The sequence below is a fragment of the Heteronotia binoei genome, chromosome 9 (assembly GCF_032191835.1).
Source record: "Heteronotia binoei isolate CCM8104 ecotype False Entrance Well chromosome 9, APGP_CSIRO_Hbin_v1, whole genome shotgun sequence".
NCBI lineage: Eukaryota > Metazoa > Chordata > Lepidosauria > Squamata > Gekkonidae > Heteronotia > Heteronotia binoei.
The window spans coordinates 80,579,078-80,604,322 of NC_083231.1; the positions used below are offsets into that span (position 1 = coordinate 80,579,078).

The window sequence follows — 25,245 nt, forward strand, 5'->3', positions numbered from 1 at the left end:
ATGTAGTAGAATGATGCTTGACGTTAGCCTGTCTTTCTGTTCCATTGTTATTTATTCTGACAGCAGTTCCTCTCCAGTGCGTCAATCTGAATTGCTTTTAGACTTGCTTCCTATGACCTTTTAACTAAAAGTGACAGGGATCGAAGCTGAAACCTTTTAAACAAACACCATGTACTTTGCTACTGAGCTATAGCATCTTCCTTACTAAGGTCATGCTAGGAAAAATCCAGCTGTTACAGCATGAAATGTAAATGCCGATTACTGGGTTACAGTAAGAAACTGATTTGATGTTGTTGGCACCTGGAGGCACCTGCAGATTTCATTATTCCTGCAAAACGCAAAATCAGTCACCCTGCAATTATTGCATTTGCGGAATTACAACATGTTTAAATATTTCTGTTTTCATTTCAGAGATGATATTCCAAGTGCATTATTGTTCTCTTTCTGTGTTTTTTTTAAAAGGCTGCTGTTGTACCATCTGCACAGTCTCTGAAACTCACAGACTTCTACTTTAGTGACTTTGAACTGTCAGATATGGAAACCTCTCTCTGCACAATTCGAATGTTTATTGATCTTAACCTGGTGCAAAATTTCCAAATGAAACATGAGGTAAGAATCCTGTTATATGAAATGGGCATTATGGAGGGCTTAATTATAAATTCATGCAGCATTTATGCTTAACAATATATTGAAGAGGCAGGACATAAATGGTTAAACATCCATGGACAACTGATTAATGAAATATCATAATAAAGTAGCCTTAGTTGAATTACTGGTAGATGTGCTTGTATGCCTGAAGAAGCACTACATATTTGCTATCCATCTTGGAATTTAATTCGTGACATCAAGAATTAGTGAAAAATATTGGACATAGCTGCAGTCTCTGTTCTTGGAGCTGATTTAATCAGAACTGTCACTGAAGTTCATTGAAAAGTTTAGTGCTTTCAGCTGCTCTTATCTAGCCATTGCAAATTCCTTTCTAGGGATGGACAATGAAAGTCATATCTGCCAGATTGCATATATAAATGTGGTAGTTGTTCAGAGTATTTGCTACACCTTTTTTTTGCACTGGGTTTTTGTGTTGTTTGGCTTGTTAATTGCATTGGATTTTCTTTATGCACAAGATGCCAGCCCACACTTGTAAGGCATATCCTAAGCCTGGCCTACTGGGCTGCCGTCTGCCATGGCTTCAACTTTTTCCAGGGAGTTTCCCAGGACTCAGAATGAGTGTGGAAGAGGATCTGTTCAAGTCTCCTTTACCCCGGCTGGCCAGTTCCTAGAGCAGAGAAACCTCCCCCTGCCCCAAGCCTTCTTCCTATTTTAAAAGGAAGTTGCTCCACTCCCTTTCCTCCACAACCCAGTAGGTTCTCCCATCCTTCAGCTCCACCCCCAACCTTATACTTTCCTGGTCACACCCTCTAGCATTAACCTTTGACAACTGCAAGATCTTCTTTGTGGTCTCTGTGCTTCACACTGATGGGATATAGTGCACCTGCACCAATCCCAATTGGTACTTCAAAGCCTAAGAAAAAAGGATTTTCGCGCTCGTCCCACTGGGCATGCGTGGCTCCCCACCACACATGCCCACTGGGCCGGGCACGAGGATCCCACCAGTTCCTTTCTGACTGCCGTGCGGACAGGATCTTTCTCCCATCTCTTGTTGGTACTTTCCTTCATTGCCTTTTTCCTATGGACTTCTCCGGTTACTTCGCTCTCCTTTTCATTGAACCTGCAAGAAAAACAAGGACACTTAGTGCGTGAGTTTTTCTAGCTCGTCTCCTTCCCAGAGGGAGGGGGACGCCTCTCATTTCTCTCCCGAGTGCATGGAAAGGCTGTGGGGGTGCTTCAAACACTGCAAGAAGTGCGGCAGCAAACTCCCTCCCCCTGATGGCCATGACCTTTGCCTCCTTTGCCTTGGAGAGGGACACCGCCCGAAGACCTGCACGTACTGTGCAAAGTTCTCTCGACAGACACGGAAAAATTGCGCTGCTTGACTTCAAACAGCGCTTATGGAAGCCGCACTCACCTCCAGTATGCAGTCCCAAGTTGACTCAGGACGCGTGTTGATGTCGACCTCGTCCACGCCAACCCCGTCTGGCACGGCTCCCTCCAACAATGACAGATGGGTGCAGAAACACTTGACCCTGGCACTGACCTCAGAACCCTCCACTCCTGCTAAGAAATGCAGGGAGGGAAAGGAGCATGAGAGGGATAAGGACAAAAAGCACAAGCATCCCAAAAGCCCTCGTGAAGACCTGAGCCAATCCACCACCCCGGTCGGCTTGGTGGTGCCAGCAAGGTCGCTCCGTTGCAGCTTCTTGCCTCCCCTGTTCGGCAGGCTCCCCTGCAGCGGATACCCCAGGAGGAACTGTTAGTCTTCGAGATCGATCTTACACAGCAGACATCTCGCTCCATGTCCTCCGTCATCGAACCAAGTCCCTTGTCAAAACCGGATCAACAGGAGCGGGTACCCACTCCCCCATTGCTTCCTCAGTGATCGCACACACCGATAGAAGCCCCCCTTCAGAAGGCTCCGAAAGATCGAGCCCTTCAACTACCACCGCCACCTCCGCTGATGCACTGGGACCAAAGGCAATGGCAGTATCTCTACGGAGCGTACCCCATGTAATCGGGCTTTCCATGGCTGCCACGCCCGCCACTGGATTGGGACTTGCTCTCAGTTGTATCTTGCCATCGGGATCCACATCGGCCTCAGGACCCTCTTGCAAAGCGCCCAGCGGACAACCTACCTACTCCACAACCCAAGCGTGTCTCGACATCAACAACTCCACACTGACCCTTGACACCAAGGACTCCAGAGTTGCCCAGACAGCCCTCAGTACACAACTTGGCTTCTTCTCACTCCAAGCCCGATTTGGACTCGGAGCACCCTAGCCGACGGGACTCCGACACTGAGCTATCCCCGCCTCAGCAATCCATAGAAGCGTCTCTGGTCTTGCCATCTGAAGACCTTTGGGCTTACGGCGATTTCGTTAAGCGTATGGCCCATTCCTTATCGCTGCCGATTTCACATCCGAAGCCCCTCATCACTGACACAGTCTTTGATATTGTCCAGCGTGATGCATCCACACCAGTAGCCTTGCCCATGACTTAGATACTCCTCCAGGCGTCCAAGGTTTCATGGCCGAAACCAAGACACAAGAGCGTGGATTGAGGACCTTCCCTTTGAAGGGGATGGACTGTTCAGCTCAACCACAGACATGGTCCTTCAGGACTTGGACAAGAGCATCAAGACTTCCAAGAACCTGGGAGTCTCCATCTCGCTCAAAGTCCAAGACTTGGTCGAAGACCTGGCCTAAGAAGCCGTTCTCTAAGTCACCTGCTGAACAGATGTGGACTCAGCACTCCCAGCCAAGCCAATCCAGACCATCATATGGGAACAAACAAAAGCTTTCCCCACAACAACAACAACAACACAGACCTAAAAGCGGCAAAACGCCCAAACAGGGCCTTTGACTCTCTCCCGTTGCTTCCACCCTCTCCCACCCGCCTATCCCCGTACTTACCTGCATGGAAAAATATCACCACTGACAGCTGGGTTCTGTCCATCATAGAGCACAGCTATCGAATTGAATTCATCCAGCGACCTCCGCCATCGGGTCTAATAACAACACCTCCCTTGGAGATCCTCCTACAGGAAGTCACAGACCTCATATCAAAACAGGCCATAGAACCAGTTCCTCCCAACTCCCTTTCGGGGTTTTACTCCTGGTATTTTACTGTCCCTAAGAGAGATGGGGGCCTCCGACCCATCTTGGACCTTCAAGACCTAAACAAATACATTGTATACAAAAAGTTCCGTATGACATTTCTTCAGTACATCCTTCCTCTGCTGGACCAAGATGCCTGGATGGCTACCTTGGACTTGAAGAACGGGTACTTTCATATTACTATCCACCCCCACTTCCGGCAGTTACCTGTGTTTTGCTGTTGGGAACAGACGTTTTCAATACACCTCACTCCCTTTTGGGATCTCAACCACTCTCCGGGTCTTTACGAAGACAATGGTAGTCATCGCCGCTTAGCTTCGCCTTCAAGGGATCATAATATTCCCTTTATACAGATGACTGGCTGGTAGTGGCCTTGACAGCGGACACTCTCCAGTCACATCTCAATACCATCTTACATCTTCTCAGAGACGTGGGGCTCCAGGTCAATTCACTGAAATCTCACCTCGTCCCATCCTTGAGAGTGTAGTTCATAGGAGCTGTTCTGGACACTCACATCAGCCGAGCCTTTCTCCCTCAGGAACGGGTGGATGCACTGACCACTCTCATCTCCGAGATCAGTGGTCAGGGCGAGGCTTCAATGCTCCAGATACAACAGCTTCTGGGACTGATGGCAGCCACTACGGTGGTACTTTTCCACGCCCGTCTCCGTATGCGACCACTGCAGTTGTGGTTCGTGCGAGTGTTTCAGCCGACCCATCGTCTGCAGTCCCGTCGTCTGACACTACCGGCTTATGTTCTTCTCTCCCTGATGTGGTGGGAGCAGAGCCTCAACTTACTCCGGGGCGCTCCATTTCTACTGCCAGCTCCATCGCTCTGTTCCGACTTCCCTGCCATATTAGACACAGTTAGCGAACCTGAGGCTCCGTGCCTGTCTTCGGATCGTGTTCTGGACGGCTTCGGTGCGCTCAGCCTGGAAGAAGTTGACAGGATCCTCCTATCTGCACGCCCAACAACTTGTAAATTGGACTTGTGCCCCTCCTGACTTATTAAGACCTGCCAGAGGGAGCTAAGGTATCCTATACGGGATATCATAAATAGATCCCTATTGGAGGGGCATTTTCCATCAGCGCTTAAAGAGGCGGTGGTCCGTCCCCTCTTGAAAAAAAACGTTAGATCCGGCCGAATTGGCACACTATCGGCCGGTCTCAAATTTGCCCTTTTTGGGTAAACTTATTGAGAGGGCAGTGGCGTTGCAGCTACAGAGTTTCCTGGAGGACGCTTCTGTCCTTGACTCCTGCCAGTCTGGCTTCCGCCCGGGCCATGGGACGGAGACGGTGCTGGTCGCCCTGGTGGATGACCTTCAGCGGCATCTGGATCAAGGAGGCTCGGCGGTGCTGATGCTGTTAGACCTATCGGCAGCGTTCGATATGGTCGACCATCGGCTTCTGGCGTGCCGCCTTGCCGATGCGGGGATTCAGGGGCTGGCCTTGCAATGGCTTTCCTCTTTCCTTGACGGTTGGGGAAGAGCTGTCCCAGAGACGATTGCGGAGTGCCTCAGGGGGCGGTACTTTCCCGGATGTTATTCAACATCTATATGCGCCTCCTTGCCCAGATTGCCCGAAGGTATGGGCTGGGTTGTCATCAGTATGCTGATGACACCCAGTTCTATCTGCTCATGGACGGCCGGCCTGCCTGCGCCCCAGAAAATCTGGACCGGGCGTTACAGGCAGTGGCTAGGTGGCTTAGGCTGAGCGGGCTGAAGCTGAACCCGGCAAAGACAGAGGTCCTTTGCTTGGGTCGTTGTGGCCCGGGAAGGGAAATCCCCCTGCCAGTTTTTGACGGCGCGCTGTTGCTAGCGGCGAGCAGGGTCAAAAGTTTGGGGGTACTATTGGAGCCTTCACTGACAATGGAGGCTCAGATAGCAGCCACTGCCAAGTCCGCATTCTTTCATCTTAGGCGGGCGAAGCAGTTGGCCCCCTTCCTGGAATGCAACGACCTAGCAACAGTGATTCATGCTACGGTCACCTCGAGGTTGGACTACTGTAATGCCCCCTACACGGGGCTACCCTTGTGCCGGACCCGGAAATTGCAGTTAGTGCAGAATGCCACTGCCCGGCTGCTATTAGGGCTCCCAAGATGGGAGCACATTCGGTCGGGGCTCCGGGATCTGCACTGGCTGCCAATAACATTCCGAATCCAGTACAAGGTGTTGGTCATTACCTTTAAAGCCCTATATGGCCTAGGACCTGCCTACCTTAGGGACCGTCTCTCCCCACACGTTCCCCAGAGAGTACTACGATCGGGTTCACAAAACCTGTTAGTAATCCCCGGGCCAAAGGAGGCCCGCCTGAAATCCACCAGGGATCGGGCCTTCTCGGTAACGGCGCCTTACTGGTGGAACCAGCTGCCGGAAGAGGTACGGGCCCTGCGGGACCTAGGGCAGTTCCGCAGGGCCTGTAAGACAGCCCTCTTCCGGCAGGCCTATAACAACTAACTGACATTGAGAATATCTTCTGGATGGAACTAAAAATGACATTGAGAATATCTTCTGGATGGAACTAGAAATGCATCTACAGACCGCTGGTTTTTATTCTTATTTTTATGTCTTATTAATTATGGTTTCAACTTTATTATGTAAATGTTTTTAAGCTGAATCTATGTGAATTATAATGTTGTAAGCCGCCCTGAGCCACTTCGGTGGGAAGGGCGGGATATAAGTCTAAATATAAATAAATAAATAAATGACGACGGATGCTTCATTATGGGGCTGGGGGGCACATCTCAATGGCCTTTGTGTCGGCGGCCCTTGGGAGCCCCATCTCCGGAATTGTCGCATCAACTACTTGGAGCTTCTAGCGATACGGTATGCCCTGCACTCCTTTCACTGTCTCCTATGCGGCCATGTGGTCTCCTTTCTGACAGACAACACCACCGCCCTCTACTACATAAACAAGCGGGGGGGGGGGGGGGGACGGTCTCCCAAACTCTTTGCCAGCTGGCCAGTGGCATTTGGGAGGACTGCCTTCAATGGGATATCCATCCGGTGATGACACATCTCCCAGACATCCAGAACACCACAGCAGACACCTTGAGCAGGGGGAGCTCCGCCTTCCACAAGTGGGAGCTCAACTGGAAGTACCTCAGTCCCCTCTTCAACGAGTGGGGCATCCAGACATAGGCATCTTTGCAACCAGACGCAACGTGAAATGCCTGAGCTTTTGTTCCAGGGGAGGCCATGATCCCCTATCTCTAGGGGATGGCCTACTTTATCCGTGGGGTGGTGGGTAGCACTTCTTCTTTTTCCCCCTTCTGCCCTTACTGACCAGAGTAGTCACCAGGGTCTGAGCCCAGAAACCCACCGGGATCTTAATCGCCCCCTGGTGGCCATGGCAATCCTGGTTTCCGGTCCTCCTTCGGTTGTCAGCCCAGAACTTCCATCAGTTCCCACTGGAACTAGATTTGTTGGTGGCCCATGGAGGTCATCTTCTGCACCACAATGTCCCACACCTGAAACTCACGGCACGGCAGCTATGATGATGTCCATTCGAGTGTATCGACCACGTTCTCCTAAATAATAGGTGTCCTACTACCAGATGCTCCTATGAGGGCAAGTGGCGAGCCTTCCTGAAACATAAGGCCACGCTGCCAGCCTCCCTACAGGACACACCTTTGATGCCAGTATATAGCTTCCTCCTTGCTCTACTAGACAGAGGTCTTGCCCTTCTTCGCTTCGCATCTGTCTGGTAGCTATCTCTGCCACTCACGACTTCATCGATGGCGTGTCAGTTTTTGCTCATCTGTTGGTCAAGAAGTTCCTAAAGGGCCTTTCCCGTCTTGTACCAGTGCATAGATGCCCTGCTACCCCCTGGGACTTGCCACTGATGCTTTATCGTCTCACTCTGCCTCCCTTCGAGCCTATGGCGAATTCTTCTCCCCAACTTCTGGCATGGAAAACTGCCTTCCTTGTTGCAGTCACCTCTTCCAGGAGGGTGGGGGAGCTTAAGGCTCTTCGCTGTGATCCACCTCATATCTCGTTCTCAGACAGTGGGGTTCGCCTGATCCCCGACTTGAACTTTCTTCCCAAGTTCAGAATTCCACCTATCTGCAGACATTAACCTGCCCACCTTTTTTCCTACTCCTACAACTGCTGAGGAGCGACGCTTGCATAGATTGGACATCAGGTGGGTGCTCTCCTTTTACCTACATCACACCAAGGGGCCCAGGAAGTCCACCTTGCTTTTTGTCTCTTACGCTTCCAGCACACTTGGGCAGGGCATCTTCTCCCAACGCTTATCGAAGTGGATTGTGGAGACCATAAAGACTTGCTACTTGTTAGCTAAAAGACCTGTGCGAGCGCACTCCACCAGGGCAGTGGCTTTGTCTACAGCTTTCCTCAGTGGAGTGCCGCTACAGGAGGTCTGCCAAGCCGCCACATGGGCTATACCTCACACCTTTATGCGACACTATGCCCTGGACGTTTGGAGCCGCCAGCGTGTTGCAGTGGGCATGCCAGTGCTGCAAGCAGGGATTCCTGAGCACCAGCACCCACCTCCAGGTCTTATGGCTTGCTAGTCTCTCATCAGTGTGAAGCACAGAGACCACAAAGAAGATAAACAGGTTGCTTACCTGTAACTGATGATCTTTGAGTGGTTGTCTGTGCATTCACACTACCTACCCTCCTTCCTCTCTGATGTCGGTTCTCATGAGTTTACAGCGGTCAGAAGGAATTGGCGGGATCCAGTGGACATGCGCAGTGGGGAGCTGCACATGCCCGGTGGGGAGTGAAAATCCTTTTTTCTTAGGCTTTGAAGTACCGATCGGGATCAGCGCAGGTGCATTATATTCCATCAGTATGAATGCACAGATGACCACTCGAAGATCATCAGTTACAGGTAAGCAACCTGTTTTTCTACACTGGACTTGTCCTGCCCTGACTGTGCGTGTCCTGATATGTCCAGTTCATCCCTGGAATATTCATCCCAGCCAAAGTCTACATTCCACTGATTCTCTGACCTGAACAAAGCACATTGTTAGATGGGTGCTGCTCCTTAGGAGCATCCTTGATGGTGATCCAAAAGCAAATGAGTCATTTGTGGGCTCTGAGTCTGAAGTAGGTCTAGTCCTGTCCTCACCATTTCCCCTTTAGATAATAACAGATGTGAAAAAAATCTTGGTTTCATTTTTAGCTTGCTGTTTAGGTTGCAGTTCAAATCAAGAAATGGAGTTTCTGAGATAACAGAAGCAGGGCACATTTTTCTTAATATGGTTCTTTTTGAGTAAAAGTATATGTTTCCAACTACACTTTGCAAAACCTTTGAAGAAAACCACATGGGAAACCTGAAAATAGAATTTTGTATTTGCGTCTGTGAAAATGGAATATATCGTACTTTGTACTGAGCAGCAGTGTGTTCTCTTAAGGTCCTTTGCAGATGGATTTTAAGTGTGAGAAAAAATTATCGAAAAAACGTTGCCTATCACAATTGGAGACATGCCTTTAACACAGCCCAGTGCATGTTTGCTGCTTTGAAATCAGGGAAACTTCAGGTATGCTTGGATTTGATTATTTAAATTAGGAACTGTTAAACGCTAGCCACACAAAGTGTCCAATTCCACATTAGCCTTTGTCCTAGTCTCATTCTCAGCTCTTGAGTTTGTGCAGGGCAGGGAGCAAGCAGGAAATATGCAGCCCTGGGAAAAAGATCTACTGTGAGGAGCCCCTCACAGAAGGGAGGCAAGTGCTAAGTACGGAATTTGGTAACTGTGACATTGACACACACCATATGAAACTCTAACTGAGGACTGGCTTCATGAGCTAGATATCTCATGAAGTGTGTAATGTGTGACAAATACAATATATACTTCCAAATCTATACAATGTATACAAACAGTATGTACTTTCAAAATGTCCAGCACTGTCCTTTACCAGAGGCACTCAAGGGGCCAGAGGTTCTTGTGGATCTAGTTAAAGAACAGGAAGCAGTGAGGCGATTTTCACAAGAGCGTAAGCAGTTGCATCCCTCATAAATTTGATAACACTTATTTTTATACCCTTCCTTTCTTCCCATTGGGGACCCATAGCAACTTACATAATTCCCTCCTCCATTTTAAGTTCACAACAACCCTGTGAGGCAGGTTACACTGAGAGTGTGTGCCTGACCAAAGGTCACTCAGAGAGCTTTCAGAGTAGAACAGAGATTCAACCTTGGGAAATTCTAGTCTAGTTGTCTGTCTTTATACTGAACTGACCTTGAGCCAAGGGTAAATAATATAGTTGGCAAGTTTGCAGTTGGCATCAAATTAGTCCGTATCTTTCCAAACAGGGTGAATGGGCAAATATACTCAAACTTGTGGCAAATATACAGAAATTCATAGTTGATATTCAGTGAAAAGCAGTGTTCAGTAGCAATAGGAAGGGTAAATTTAGGGGTTACTAAGAAAGAGATTGAAAGGGTTAATCTTGAGTGCCTTTGTATGAAACTATACTGTATATGTGTACATTTATTTATTTATGAACATTTATAAGCATTTTTCACAGGTAACTGAAAACAACTTAGAAAATTTAAAACATAAAACTGTTACAACTGCTAACTGAAGCCTAGTAAGTGGCACCCATTAGAGGCCCTTAACTATCAGAATCAAAACAAAAACAAAACCCATCAGGATTCTCCACAGGCACTTGTAAAATATTCTGCCCTTCAGTATATAGTCTTTTGTGGAGCCCAAACTACTACTACTACTACTACCACTACTACTTCTCCTCCTCCTCTGAATGATTAAAGAGATGGAGTATCTTCCCTAAAAGGAAAGAGCATTTCACCTAAAAGGGGAAGGCATTTTTGACTTTCTAGTGCCTTCAAGGAGCCAATGGCTTCCTGCAACCGCAGGTCTGCACTGCATCCTCCCACCCTCCAGTTTAAATCGGGCAGCAGGATAAGGCAGCCCAGCCAGGAGTAATTTCTTTCTTTTTTACAAGTAGGATGAGACTAGCAATAGTCTCAAATTGCTAGACTCATGCTACTTGTAAAAAAATTAAATGTCAAACACATTGATAAATAGAGGAAAGTACAGAGTGAGCGGAATGACCTGGATATGGGTGTGGGAGTGGCCTACAAGGGGCAGGAAAAGAGTGTAAGGAAATCTGAAGGAATCTGTATGCTTTTGAATTACCTTTGACTTGGAAGCAAAGCAAGTGAGAAACTGGCACAAAAGCACTCTGAGAATACCCAGGGAACAATGAACAGAAAGAAAACTGAATGCTGACAGGAGAAAAAGCAATGCAGAATGAAAAAGAAAACCTGACTGACATGCACAGTGAAAGCAAGTCAAAACAGCCATGCATAATAGGCCATTTTTATGTTTGACTTGTAAGGTTTTAGGTGATATCTGACTGACAGTTATTGAATCAAGATACAGGACTTGATGGATAATCAGTCTGATCCAGAAGGGAATGTCTTACATTCTTGGCCAAGGAAGAGAGAGCATGCATGTATTGGTAGAGAGGATCATAATAAATGCCTGTCAAGGCATATAAGGGCAACAAACAAACAAACAAAACCAAAAATCTCCATCGATTATGTGTTGTAACCTTTTTCAGATGCTCTCTCCCCTCTTTATAACCATTTTAGGTGCAAGTATGTTTTCTTTAAAATTGAAAGATTAGTGCCTCATAACCCAAATCATTTTCTAAATACCTGAGAACCAGAAAGCAAAAAATAAACATGTCTACTTTTGTTCAAATTATGCATGGTTTTTGTTGTACTTTATATGCTTAATATCTTGATGGCCCAGTATCAATTAAGGGGAGCGGGGAACCTTACTGTAAGACACAACGTTGTGTTATGATGCTTATTTGGTTGCATTGCCATGCCATTCCTGACACTTCTGGGTATAGTGTATTATTTGTAATGAACCATCATATAATAGTAACGTTTATAAATTCAGGGCTTTTTTGCTGTGTAAATGTGTGTTGATATTTGACCCTTATCTGGGTTCAAAACATCTGCAAGTATAGAAGGGAAACCATAACACCATAATCTTTCCCCCCTTTCTTTATCTCATGTCACATTCAGAACAAACTTACTGATGTAGAAGTCCTTTCTTTGCTGATTGCAGCACTGAGCCATGATTTGGACCACAGAGGGGTGAATAATTCTTACATACAGAGGTAAGTGAAGGGGAGCAAAACAGGGATTTAATTTGGCTTCAAGTCTCTAATTCTTACTGTGCTAACATAAGTATGTGTGTAACAGCCTTTACAGCCATTATTGTTGGTGAAAGTTCTTTGGCGAGAATTGAAGTATTTAGGCTAAATTAGGCTTAAGTCCCTTGGAATCCATGTCAAGATAGTGTGTATAAATGATTTACAAAAGTTACATAAGTTACATAAACAAGTCTGATTAATTGAGAGGCAATGTGGAGTTGTTGTAACATTAGAACCTTGGAGACCCTGCATCATTCAGCCCCAATTTTTTTCTGGCTGACATCAAGCCAATTACTCTCAGCTGAACTTACCTAGCTAAAATGGGGCAGGAATGTGCTTCACTTCCTTGGATGGTCAGCCTAAAAACGTAATGTATAAATAAGTATAGGAAATATAGCAGGGATATCCATACTTCTGTGATGTTTGCCCGTAGCAACTCCTCTAAGAGGAGTTGTAATTGCCCATCAGTTGGCCCTATTGAGATTGGGCTACCTAAGAAAATTGCAGGATCTCCTCCTCAGGGAAACATTTGAACAGGAATATTTGTCAGGAATACATTAAATTAAGAGTGTTGTATCAGAGTGCTGAATTATTCCAAAGGGATCCCTTTGAGTTTTACTGATTCATATGGGACAAATACCACCCATGCGGGGGGGGGGGGGGGACCCTGTGAAATTATCTGTGCTGTTAGACCCATTGCTAAAAAGTGTATCACAGGACAGTTTCAGAGGAGGTTTCATTAGATAACTTCAGAGGAAGAGTGATATTAAACTTTTCAGAAAACTGAGGACGATGAAGGCATCTTGTGAAAGTGCTCTCTGCTTCCCAACTCCATGCTAAGATCACAAGTTACAGCAGGAGAAAAAAATTGAGCAACTCTCTCCTTTTTCCCCAAACCTATCCTCCTGTCACCAGCATTCAGATTTGCTGTAGCTGGAATTAGATAGCTATTTTTTTTTTACATTATTTATTTAAGAATAAATTATTTCCAGGAAAACATCTGGGGGATGCATCTTCACCCTTCCAAAAATGTCCTGGGAAAATGTCGACAGTGAAGCCCAACATTTATGCATACCACAAATTAGAGACTATCACTTTTTTAATATAACATTTCGTCTGTAGACTAAAACAGTTCCATTATTTTTTTAAAAAAAATCTCTCTAGACTAGTGAAGAATAGATTAAAATGGGGATTGATGTGGAGAGTTGTTTGTTTGTTTAATGTGTGTGTTGTGGGCGGTGGGAGCAGAGAGGCTTACAATACTTGGCTCAAGAGACTGGGTTTTTTTAAAAAAAAATACTGGAGTTTTAAAGAATCAGTGAACTGTAAGCATGGTCAGAAAAAATCATATTAAATGGAATGGAAATGGGTTTTTATAACTTCTTTGTTGCCATAAAGTGTCCCCCCTTCCCCTCTTCCCATCCATCAGAAGTTTGTAAATAAAACATAAAAAGGTAAAAAGCATAGCATGATATCGCTATGATCTGTTGCTTGTTATCAACATCTAATTGTTGCAGATAAATTGGCTCTGAAGATGGCTCTGAACCATGAAAATGTTCATTTAAAAAAATATCTATCTGTTGTCACATTTTGTGACAATAAATTGTACACGTTAATTATATATTGTAATTTAGACTTTAGGATACCTGCCACTGTTGATGGAAATAATGCCCTTCAGATTTGGAAAAGGGGTAAAGGACTTTATTTTCCTTCCAAACCAAGGCAGAGAGGGAATAGGTTAAATTTCAGTGAGTGATAATTGAATACCCTGTGCTGAATCTTCAACTCCCTAGATGGTTTAGCCAGCTGCCTAGAAGTAGTGGTTGAATGGTTGAAGCAGAGCTGGCTAAAATTAAATCTATCTAAGCTGGAGGTCCTGTGGCTGGGCTGCAGGGATTCAGGATTGGGACACCAACTCCCCACTCTTGATGGAGTGTCATTAACACCAGCATCGATGTTCAGGAGCCTGGGTGTGATTCTGGATGCCTCCCTTTTTAGTGGGGGCCTAGATCACAAATGTGAGACTAGATTGGCATTTTTCTATCTATGCCAGGCTAGGCAATTGATCCCCTACCTGTCTCTTTTTAACCTGGCCACAGGGATCCATGTAATGGTCACCTCTTGATTAGACTGCTGTAACTTGCTCTACATGGACAACCTTTGAAACTGATCCAGGAACTTCAGTTAGTTCAGAATGCAGCAGCATGGGTTCTTACAGGAACCCCAGTGAGAGCCCACATACAACCAGTGCTCCACCAGCAGCACTGGCTCCAGATTGAATACTGGATCAGATTCAAGGTTCTGGTACTAGCCTTCAAAGCCCTTAAATGTCTGGGACCAGCGTACCTCTGGGACCACCTCTCCCCCCAAAGAGCATTGTGTTCAGCTGTTAACAAGTTGGTGATCCCTAACTGAAGTTCCTGGATCAGTTTCAGAGGTTGTCCATGTAGAGCACTTTGGTCCAGGTCTCAAAACCTGTTGGCAATTCTCAGCATCAGAGAAGCGAAGCTCAAAACAACGAGAGCCAGGGCCTTTTCCGTTGCTGCCCCTAGCTGGTGGAATGAGTTGCCGGAGAAGGTTAGGGCCCTGCGAGAGCTCTTACAGTTCTGCAGGGCCTGCAAAATGGCACTCTTCCGCCAGGCATTTACATGAATGGTAACATCTGCAGCAATGGGACTGGCCCATAAGAATACCACCAGTGACCTACTTCACTACGCTATGGTGATCCTGAGACCTCTGAATATAGCTAACCACCAGAATTTAAATCGTTGCCTGAAATTATGATAGTAGCACATGCAAATGTTTTAAATTGTTTTTATGTTTTTATTGTTTATTGTATCAGTCACACTAATGTGTTTGTGTTGACCCTTGGTTTCTGACCCTGAGCCTGCCTTTGGTGGGGAGGGTGGAATATAAATTAAATAAATAAATAAATATTGAGTGTGATTCAAACCCTGTGGAAGTTGGTGTAGTTCCACAGGGCCTGCAAGACAGAAATCTTCCGCCAGGCATATGACTGAGGACAGCAGTGATCTCCAGTTAGGCTGATCTCTTCCTTCTTCTCTTTTCCGTCTACCTTTCCTTCCCCCTCTTGTACTCTCAGGGAAGGAGGTCGACTGTGCTCTCTCTCTGTGCCTTCTGGTTGATTATTAATTAATATAAATTTTAGAGTTTTAAACATTTTTGTCAATGGTTTTTAACCTGAGCCTTGCTATGCAGGGAAGGGAGGGCTATAAATGGAAGATATGAATAAAACTGCTCAAATTTTTGCCCTGTCAAATATTATTTATTTATTATTTATAATGGCTTTTCTTTCTTGCCAAGACTCCGGTTGGGTATGCAATTTCTGGCTGGCATTTGCAAGTGCTTGTAAAGGGATGCTTGCAAGAGATGTGCTTGCATATAAACATGAATGGGTGTTTTCCTCTTCATAAGCCTTAACTTTCTGTTTGGAAGGAGAAGATAACCTGCTACAGGAAATTACACTTCAGGGTTTTCTCCAGCATGATTTCCTGCTGGTGTTAATTAAACGTGTGGTTTTCACAGTCTTCTGAATTCAGTTCTAAGGCTAAAAAAACTACAAACTACCATCAACCATTCGCAGTCCAGTAAATGTTGCGTATTTGCCAACAGCTCCCTTCCCAGCTGCCTCTGCAGCAAAGAATGCTGCCAAATACAAATAGTTTCCATGGTAAATTGCAAGCAATTTATTTCTTGCAATTTATGGGGTCCTTAATTCAAAAGAAGATGTGTAAATAGGAAAGCTCAGTTTCTGAGAGAGAGAGAAAGAGGTGGGGCATGATTTAGGTTAGTTATTGGTCAGACCTTGACATTACACTCATTCTGTCTCACATATGCACAAACAACATATTTTGTTGGGAAGAAAGGTGGAGAAACAGGAAAAGAGGGAAAGGAGGAGGAGAAAACCACCAAGTACAGTAATACAAATTATGAACCAAACTATGGGAAAATTTGGCATAAGATATAAGACTTATTTGGTGTAAGACTTCATATAAAGGCAGAAGACAAGTGATAGTTTTTTAAAGAGATAGCTGGTGGTATAAAGGAGGAATTCAGAATGAACACTCATCTCCTCTTGCTTCTGTATTAATGTTTCCCCTCCCCCCCCAAAAAACCCTATAAAACCTGTTTGGCCAGTACAGATAGTAGGGGAAAGAAATGTGCACAAGGAGCTTGTACACGCAGACACACGAGCTCTCTGTCTCCAAGAGCTAGATTTGAGTCTAGCAGCTCCTTAGGGATAACAAGATTTTCAGGATATGGGCTTTTGAGAGTCAAAGCTCCTGTTTGACTTTTGAAACCTCATACCTGAAAATCTTGTCAGTTTCTAAGGTGCTGCTGGACCCACATCAAGCTCTCCCACTGCAGACTAGCACACCTACCCTCTGAAAGTGTCCTCCTTCAGCAACTATGCAACTGTTGCATTTGAAGTGTTCTCTCTGATGTTACTTTTCAGAAGCGAACATCCCCTTGCCCAGCTGTACTGTCATTCTATCATGGAACATCACCATTTTGATCAGTGCTTGATGATCCTCAACACCCCGGTAAATAGCTCTCTGTGTTATGTGCTACAGGAAATCCTCAACTGATTCCTTTTCATTTTTAGATTTGGATGGATTCCCAGTATTATACATTCTTAACTATTTTTTATTCCTTTTGGGGAAAAGAAGGCTATGGCAGCCATTCTACCAAACTTTTTCCATATTCTGCCTGATAAGCTCAGGGGACCATGTTAATGCCCACTGTCTTGGATGAGAGAGAACAGGGATCTTTTCCACTTAAGGCTTCTGTCCTTAATCTTCCTCTGGAGCCAGCAATACTGTTAGTATTTCAGGATCAAGTTTTGTTGAGAGACATACAGCATCATTACAGAAGAATGTATGGGGTGTTACTCCCTTATACAGTTTTCAAACTCATGATGCAAACTGAAAGATCCCTTAAGGTATCCAGTTAGAACAGGATCCAAGTCTTACCCAAACAATGACATAATTGGATGTCTTCACAAATAAATTCCTATACATGTAGCTGTTTCTGCACATATTGCTAGTGGCAGTCATAGTAAGTTTGGAATTAAGAAGTATACTTAATCCCATTATGTACTGGCTACTCATAAAGTGGGTAGGATGAAGTGTAAGGTTGCTTGTGGTGATGAGGTATTATGAACTGTAGCACTGCACTGGTGTGGCAAAGTGACAAGGCTGTTACATGAGTCACAGTTCAGGCAGGGCATTTTTGCTGATGCAGCTGCAGTGTGTGAGCTCACATATGAGTTAGATGCATTCACATGAAAGGTCCCAGAAGACCAAACAGACTTCTGGGTTCATCCACAAGTCGCTGGATATTGCCTTATCATGCTATGGTCATATAGCAGTCATTTGGAAACAATTTTTTCTATGTAGACAAGACAATCCTATTGTGAATTATATTATTGCTATTCTACAACAGGACCAAAATATACAGTGAAGCATCTCAAGATATTAGGTGGCTTGTAGCACCCTTTTGCATGTTCTTAAATGGTTAGGCAGCCTGTTTTTGTTTTGGGGTCTTTTTGGTCATAGGTCTAGTAGGGTTCTCACCATAGGTTTCAAGCACTTGTTCTAGTAAAAGCAATCCAAACAAGCAGATGTGAGTAGAGCTACTCAGAAGCCTATCTCTGGGAATGGGAAGGAATTTTCCTTCTATACTGCTTGCCTCGAACTTTGGGGGATTTTTGCCTTTTCTGTAATATATGCCTTATGGCTCACTTTCTTACAAGTAACAAGAAAACATGGAACTGTATTGAATCTAAGAAGAAACTGTCAAATTAGTGGACTATTTAATGTATAATCACAAACTTTTTGTGTGTTTGTGAAGGGAAACCAGATTCTTAGCAACCTTTCCGTTGAAGAATACAAAGCCACCTTGAAAATGATAAAACACGCTATTCTTGCCACTGATCTGGCACTGTACATCAAGTAAGTTGAAGTTACATTATTGCCAGCAGCGGCCGTTCTTGGAAAAGTCATAGTTCAGCTGTGGAACTTTTGTCCTTTTCTCTCCCTTGTTTTAAGGAGAAGAGGAGAGTTCTTTGACCTTCTGAGAAAGAAACAGTTTAGCCTGGAAGACCCGTATCAAAAGGAGCTGTTTTTGTAAGTAAAAAGACAATCCATTTACAATGTATTGTCTAGTAATTTTGTCAGCTTCATTTTGTAGAGTTCGCCTAGGCCAGCATTCCAAGGATTTAGTTTTAATTGAGTGGTTGAGTTGGTCTACACGAGAACAGAATGAACTCCTGTGCTGAACGTTGGTGACCAGCCGGCCATGCAGTTATGCAAACAGGGTGCAGGAAGCTTGACTAAATGCCATATCGTTCCTGAGCTGTAAATGCATTGTCCTGAAGCACTGGAGTGTAGAAATCGGTGTGCTTTGAATTTTTGGGAGGCCATTTATTTTGGTGAGGCTACAGTTTAGGGACAATAGTTCTGTTTTTGCAAAGAGTTATGACTGAAGCAACAAGAATGGGCCTGTCACCAGTGTATTGCAACACTGCTTTGACAGCATTTCATCTAAAAGCAAAGGGCAATGAGTAAGGCAGCCTACAGGTGGGTAGGAGTGGGCTTAGCAGACCTCAGTGCTGAACTGATGGGGAGAGGTCTCTGCCACTTGGTTCAGCTGATCCGCATCAACTTTGCAAACTTTTCAGCTCTTCTGCTCACTTTCTGGTCTGTAAATTAAATGAATAATATAGCTAATGTATGTCATCTTTCTGATTTGACCATGCTGGATAAGAATTCACTTACCCTATATCTGGCCTTATGCACAGGCTCTGAGAACAGAGCACAGATCTGATTTCAAAACAGTTTAACACCATTCTTTAAGGTATTCAGGTTCCTGACCAGATCACAATTGAAAGACCCCATTGTTGTCAAAGATATTAGAAATTAACAGAGAATTTGTCGTCTTTATAAAACATTTTATAACTGGATTTTTAAAAAAATCAAACCTGGGGGGGGGGAGGCATAGTAAATTAACCATCAGAAACCATTGATGTTATGAATGATACGTGCTTCATATTTTCTAGTTATCCTGTTTTGTTTTGTTTTAAAAATGTGATTTGGAATTCCATAGACAGTTTTATTTTGTTGGTAGGATTGTGTAAGGATGTTTATGATGTATAAAAGTCATTGTTTCTTTGTTTTCTGTAGAGCAATGTTAATGACTGCATGTGATCTGTCAGCGATAACAAAGCCATGGCCAGTTCAGCAAAGGGTATGTATTGGCAAGGACAAGATACATCTCATCTGACAAAAATTCAGTTTTTTGTCAGATGACAAAAACCTTGCAGTTTTCCTGAGCATCCTGTTTCATCAAGCCTGTCACCACCACTATTTAAGCAGATTAATTATTGTATGCTAGGAGCATATTCTCTATACAGCACCAAAAGAAGTGCTTTGTTCCATATCTCAGGCTGCAGGAGACACAGAAATTAAACCTTAGAACCTGCAAAGAATGATCAAAGGGAGAAAATCCCAACCTGACTTTATTATAACTTGGTCAAAATAACTCAGTTTTAGCCTTTTAACAGTCTGCTCCTGACTAATCTAAATTCAATTTGAAGACGTGGATATGGTGTTAGAGGAAACGTTCTGTGCAAAACATCTGAATTAAGGTACTGATACAACTTTCCAGTAATCTCAGAGCGGTGGTAGTTTTCCGTTCCAACCAACTTTTCTTCTGGTGAAAGTAGAAGAAGGCGTCCCTTCTTACCCCACCCCCCACAAAAAAAGTTATGCTGGGGGTCATGTGATCTGAATGCATAAAAACCTATGTGGAATAGGAGTTGTGGTAAGAAGGGGAACTGAGCAAAATTGAATGGAAAACCTGGTGGATCCAACCCACTGTCATAAGGACCAAAACAAATATTCTTATTCTGGTAGTATAGTCTGATTGTTTTGTATCAATTCATTTAAAATTATCAAAGCAAAACAGAGTTGTCTGGTTTTGTTAACAGATAGCTGAGCTCGTAGCTGCAGAATTCTTTGACCAAGGTGATAAGGAAAGGAAAGAACTCAACATAGAACCAACAGTAAGTTGAAGTAACTACGTGCTAAATTTCTTTTAGATTTTTATTTTATGTCCTGATATAGAATGCAAGTTTAGACCATTTCTTTATTCATCACTTTAGAATGCAATTTCATCAGTTATAATACTGAGAGCCAGTTTGGTGTGGTGGTTAGGTGTGCGGACTCTTATCTGGGAGAACCAGGTTTGATTCCCCACTCCTCCACTTGCACCTGCTGGAATGGCCTTGGGTCAGTCATAGCTCTGGCAGAAGTTGTCTTTGAAAGGGCAGCTGCTGTGAGAGCCCTCTCCAGCCCCACCCACCTCACAGGGTGTCTGTTGTGGGGGAGGAAGGTAAAGGAGATTGTGAGCCACTCTGAGACTCTTCGGAGTGGAGGGCGGGATATAAATCCAATATCTTCTATCTTCTTTTTCTTCTTCTTTATGGAGATATTTTAATGTTTTTCTCACAATGAAACAGTTTTTGCAAAACTGTATGGAATGCATACCATAAGAAAATCTATATGCCTTGGAACACAGAAGGTTGTCCAACAAATGAAGACTGATATGATAAATAGGCTGAATATTCTGTAATGGCAAAGTTAAGGAACCTAGTAAATAAAAGACCAATTGAAGAATTTCAGTAGAAATGGAAAGTATATTATGAATATTATAGTCAAGGTTAATAACTGATTAATAACCTGTATTATCTGTTCAACAAAAAAAGGCACTTCCTGGAATAATTATAGAGAGGGATAAATTATACTCATTATTAATATAAATGTTTTTAAACGATTATGTATATATGTTATACATCTATATATCTATCTAATAATACCAAGTAAGCAATGGGTAGAATACATTTTGAGAAAAATAATCATATATGTTACTTTGAAATTCTTATTTTAATCTGTTTATAATTTGTCATGCTTGGGTATGGTTTTTTCTTTAAAAAAAAGAATATTGACACTGAGAAGTTGAGAAATTAAATGGAAAAAATATCATACTTTTGTGATTTGTATCAAATATCAGAATTGTGTCCTCAACAATCACAAAATGTATTAACTGTCGATGATTAATTATTTTCTGATTTCAGTAGTCTCCCCTTTGTATCATACGTGCACATGCTCATACACAAACATACATACACACACACATAAGTAAATTCCCTAATGGTGTTGGCCAAATGAAGCTCTCCCATTGGCTTAGGGGTGCGTTCCATGCACTCCATAAACTAGGGGTGGCCAAAATTGCTTAACACAATAAGTGACACAGAATAGACATCAGATGTCTGAGAGCCACAAGACATGAACATCAAATATTTGAGAGCTGCAAGACAGGGATGGAGAAAAGCAAATAGATGGGGAGAGAGAAGAGGTAGAAAAAAGCAACTTTAAATTCAAATGCATTCTCTAAGCTTTTGAATGGCTTGGAGAAATGATTTAAAGAGAGAAATGCCTTCTCCAAGCTGGATGACAGGGAAGTGGGGGCTTAGAGAGCCACACAATATGTGTGAAAGAGCCACATGTGGCTCCCGAGCCTCAGTTTGGCCACCCCTGCCATAAAACCATTGGCTCATCATGGCTCAGTCAGTATCCCTGGCCTCCCATTGGCTGACTCCCCTGCCCCTGCCTACTGCAGGCCTGGGAATGTTTAACAAACTGCCAAAACAGTCTTAACTCAGAGACAGACACATCTCCGATGCTTCTCTGTGTCCTCTGTGTCAACCGGCCTCATGAAAGGTATCATGGCCACCACTGGTAACAGACCTCTGCCACCCCATCAACAACTCACACAGATGGCCTGGAGGTTGGTTACCCTAGGCCTGGCAGCACCTTCTGGGTGACTTGATGTTACCTGATTGGCATGCTTTAACTAGGTCTGGCCGCTTGCTCCTGTTCAGCAGCAACCCATTTATGACAGCCAGTGTGACTTAGCAGCTGCCAACTCCAGATTGGGAAATTCCTGGAGATTTAAGGGGTTGAGCCTGGAGAGATGGTGGGTTTAAAGAGGAGTGGGACCTCAGACTGATACAATGCCAAAGACTCCCCCCTCCAAACCAGCCAATTCCTCCTGGAGAAACAGTGTTGTCAATCTCCAGGTGAGGGTTGGAGATCACTCAGAATTACAACAGCTCTCCAGATGGCAGAGATCAGCTCCCCTTGAGGTGTTGGGGGGGGGGGGGAGTGAATGCCTTCACTTGGGTGGGTGAGAAGACAGCAAGGGTAGGGCGGCACTTGCCCAGAGCCCCCATCTAGAGCCTGTTGTATTTTTTTCTCAGCATGGGCCTTATTCTTAGTAATATAATAATTTAAAAAACATTAATTTTGCTGAGCAGTGCTTTTCTAGAGATTTGTTCATTTGAAGTTTCAGAGTAAACCACACCACATTCCACTTACATTCTGAAATGAGTGGTGGCATTCTCACAACAAACCTGTTGAGTAGTTAAGTGAAATTTTCACCAAAGATTTATATAACACAACTTGCTTAGAGCATCTTTGGGATACCATGCCTGAACTGGAATTTGAACCCTTTAGCGTCATGAAGCTACACTGACAGAGGATTATGACTATAATGTCATGCTGTGTTAGCATGTTCTCTTTTATATGTTGCTGAATTAGACTACATTTTGGCAAGTAGATGATGGGTTTTGTGTGAATTTTCAGGATCTGATGAATCGAGAGAAGAAAAACAAAATCCCCAGCATGCAGGTTGGATTCATTGATGCCATCTGCATACAGCTTTATGAGGTATCCTATATGAAATGTACAAAATGAGAAAACCTTGTAAATCATACATCTGTATCATTAATAAAAACATAGAGTCTGAAACTATACTTGCCATTCAGAGACATCAGGGTGTAGAGCCCATCAAGGAGACATGGGGCTACATATGAGTTTGGAGATTGCAAGTCCAAGGCCTCATACTACAAAAAAAGTCCTATTAATGTCAAAGGAAGTATTGCAGAGACCATTGTTTGAATATTGCACGCTGAGAAACCTTACAAAAGGAAGGGATGTATGCAACAATGTTTTAAGTAAGAAGAGTGTCTGAAATATTTATGAATTCTCAATATTTTGTCCTAGAATCTAGTATAAATGTTGCTGGCCTATCCAAAGAAGTGAAAATTGTTCAGTGACACCATTTGTATTCTGTCCCATATCTGATATCCAAGAGGTGACCCTAGTCTAGGCAGGCAAATGTGCATAATTGCCGCACCAGTGGTTTAGACTCTAAAAACCTAGGGGCAACTGGAACAGCCAGCAAGAAAAATGGAAGCTGAAGGCAAACAGAGGGGGGGGGGCAATATGGGAGAGCTGGAGGCACCCTTGAAAGTAGGATTTGGCCACAGCCAGCAAGGGGAAGTAACCCAACACTGAGGTAGAAGTTGTTAGTGAAGTGGGAAGGGTAAAAACAAAACAGGATTTCCCTTCCAGCATGGTGTACTGATTAAGAGCAGTGGACTTTAGTCTGGAGAACTGGGTTTGATTCCTTACTGCTTCATATTAGGCCTGCTGGGTGACCTTGGGCCAGTCATAGTATGCTTGCAGCCCCACCTAGCACAAGAGACACCTGTTGTGGGGAGAGAAAGGAAAGGTGATTGGTAAGCTGCTTTGAGACTTTTTAAGGCAAAGAAAATCAGGGTATAAAACCCAACTCTTCGTTTTCTTCTTTTTCTGGGTCACTCTCTTGTTCTGTTTAGACTAGAACAGACTTTGTAAAAATTCTGGAAGTGGGTGAAGTCACCGCTCAGCCTTCACTTACACACTTCACGGCTTTGCAAAAACCATTTAAACACATTCCCTTTGAATGGCTTTGTAAGCCACACAGCATCATGGACCAAATGGACATGGAGGTTCATGGTCCAAGGGTCTGTAAACTGCATGGACCTGAAACCGCCATAGACTCCCATTTTTCTGGACTGTGCCCACCCTTCCTTACAAGCCTATCCTGGTAGTCCTGCCTCTTCACAGAGCTGGTGGGATGTTGTGGCTCCATACAGACCATGTAATCTTGCTGGCTAGTTTTCCGCAGTCCATGCAAGGCTGCTTTGCGACCTGTTATCCCTGTTCAGGACCCCAGGAAGCTGCTTTCTAAGCATGCACTGCCTTCATTTCCCAGGACATTCCTTTCAGATGCCAAAGTTCTAAAAAAGAGAGAGATTTCCCTCCCTCCTTGCTAGTGTGTGTACTGCTCTAATTTGCTTTTCCATTTGCAGGCACTGGTACATATTTCAGAGGCCTGCTTCCCCTTGCTGGATGGCTGCAGAAAGAACAGGCAGAAGTGGCAAGCATTAGCTGAGCAACAGCAGGAGAGTAACCTGATCAACGGAGAAAGCAATCAGCCCAAGAGGAACTGAGATAGCACTTGGCTAAGGAACTTTGGTTTACAAAGTTATTTATATACAGTTCTTTGGAAATACTTACATTTTGCTAGACACTGTATGAAATAGGTGTATAATTTGCCACTGCTGTATTTTAAATAACAAGAGTCATATATTTTTGCACAGCATTCTGAAGCGCAACATGACCTTTTTATGTGTATGATACATAATAGTTGTATATTTCCAATATTTTCTTTTTTATGTGGAGGAGAACCAGATCTGCCATTAGCAGCTTTGGTTCGCTGTGCCCTGCTTTGTATGATGGTAAAGGGAAAACAAGAGCTCCTAGAACTCGTTTGGTTTTGAGTTGTACATAGTTGTTTAATTCCAGCGAATGGCCAGTACTTTAAATATTACCATGTTTGGCACCTTTTTCATTCTTGTGTTGTCTGTTTTTTTGTAAGTGTGAATAATGAAAGAGCAACATTACATTTAGAAGCTTGAACTGTTGAATCTGTCACTGAACCTGATATAGCCTGTTTCAAAGAAAGCATATTGGAGAGAACTGGGAGAACGCATGCTGAGATCCAAAGGAATGAAGCTCAGTGTCTTGGAGGAATATGCTGCATCTGTGCCTTCCCCCCCCACCCCCCCTGTGATGGGAATGCTTCAGCTAAATGAATCTGACCTGTGAATTACTACCTTTTAAGAGATTTACAAGAATGATGCAAAGCTTGTAAAGATCACGATACAATGCTGTAGTTTAAAACCACTGGTGACTGAGACTTTTGATGCAAACCTGAAAGGAATGTAGAGATGGAAGGAAAAGAAATGCGGGAAAAAGAGATTACTGCATGAACTGGGGCAACTTTCATTGTGGTGGGATTGCCCTTCAGCAGGCATGCTTAATGTCAGTAGAGAAGTACAAAAGACCTGTACAAATGAGTGAAGGAAGCCAGGCCTGTTCC

General features: G+C 44.0%; 1 protein-coding gene across 4 annotated transcripts in view; it reads left to right on the forward strand.

Moving 5' to 3' along the window:
• The window catches only part of PDE5A (phosphodiesterase 5A), a 111,121-nt gene extending 86,409 nt beyond the window's left edge, over positions 1 to 24,712 (forward strand). For all 4 annotated transcript variants that reach the window (XM_060246857.1, XM_060246854.1, XM_060246855.1 and 1 more), the window contains exons 12-21: positions 463 to 609; positions 9,111 to 9,236; positions 11,762 to 11,856; positions 16,370 to 16,457; positions 17,767 to 17,867; positions 17,964 to 18,041; positions 19,098 to 19,161; positions 19,904 to 19,978; positions 22,620 to 22,703; positions 24,173 to 24,712. In XM_060246857.1, coding sequence (XP_060102840.1) covers positions 463 to 609; positions 9,111 to 9,236; positions 11,762 to 11,856; positions 16,370 to 16,457; positions 17,767 to 17,867; positions 17,964 to 18,041; positions 19,098 to 19,161; positions 19,904 to 19,978; positions 22,620 to 22,703; positions 24,173 to 24,313 — 999 coding nt within the window. In that variant the 3' untranslated portion in view covers positions 24,314 to 24,712. The remainder of the gene's footprint in view (positions 1 to 462; positions 610 to 9,110; positions 9,237 to 11,761; positions 11,857 to 16,369; positions 16,458 to 17,766; positions 17,868 to 17,963; positions 18,042 to 19,097; positions 19,162 to 19,903; positions 19,979 to 22,619; positions 22,704 to 24,172) is intronic.
• Positions 24,713 to 25,245: the final 533 nt, after the last annotated feature.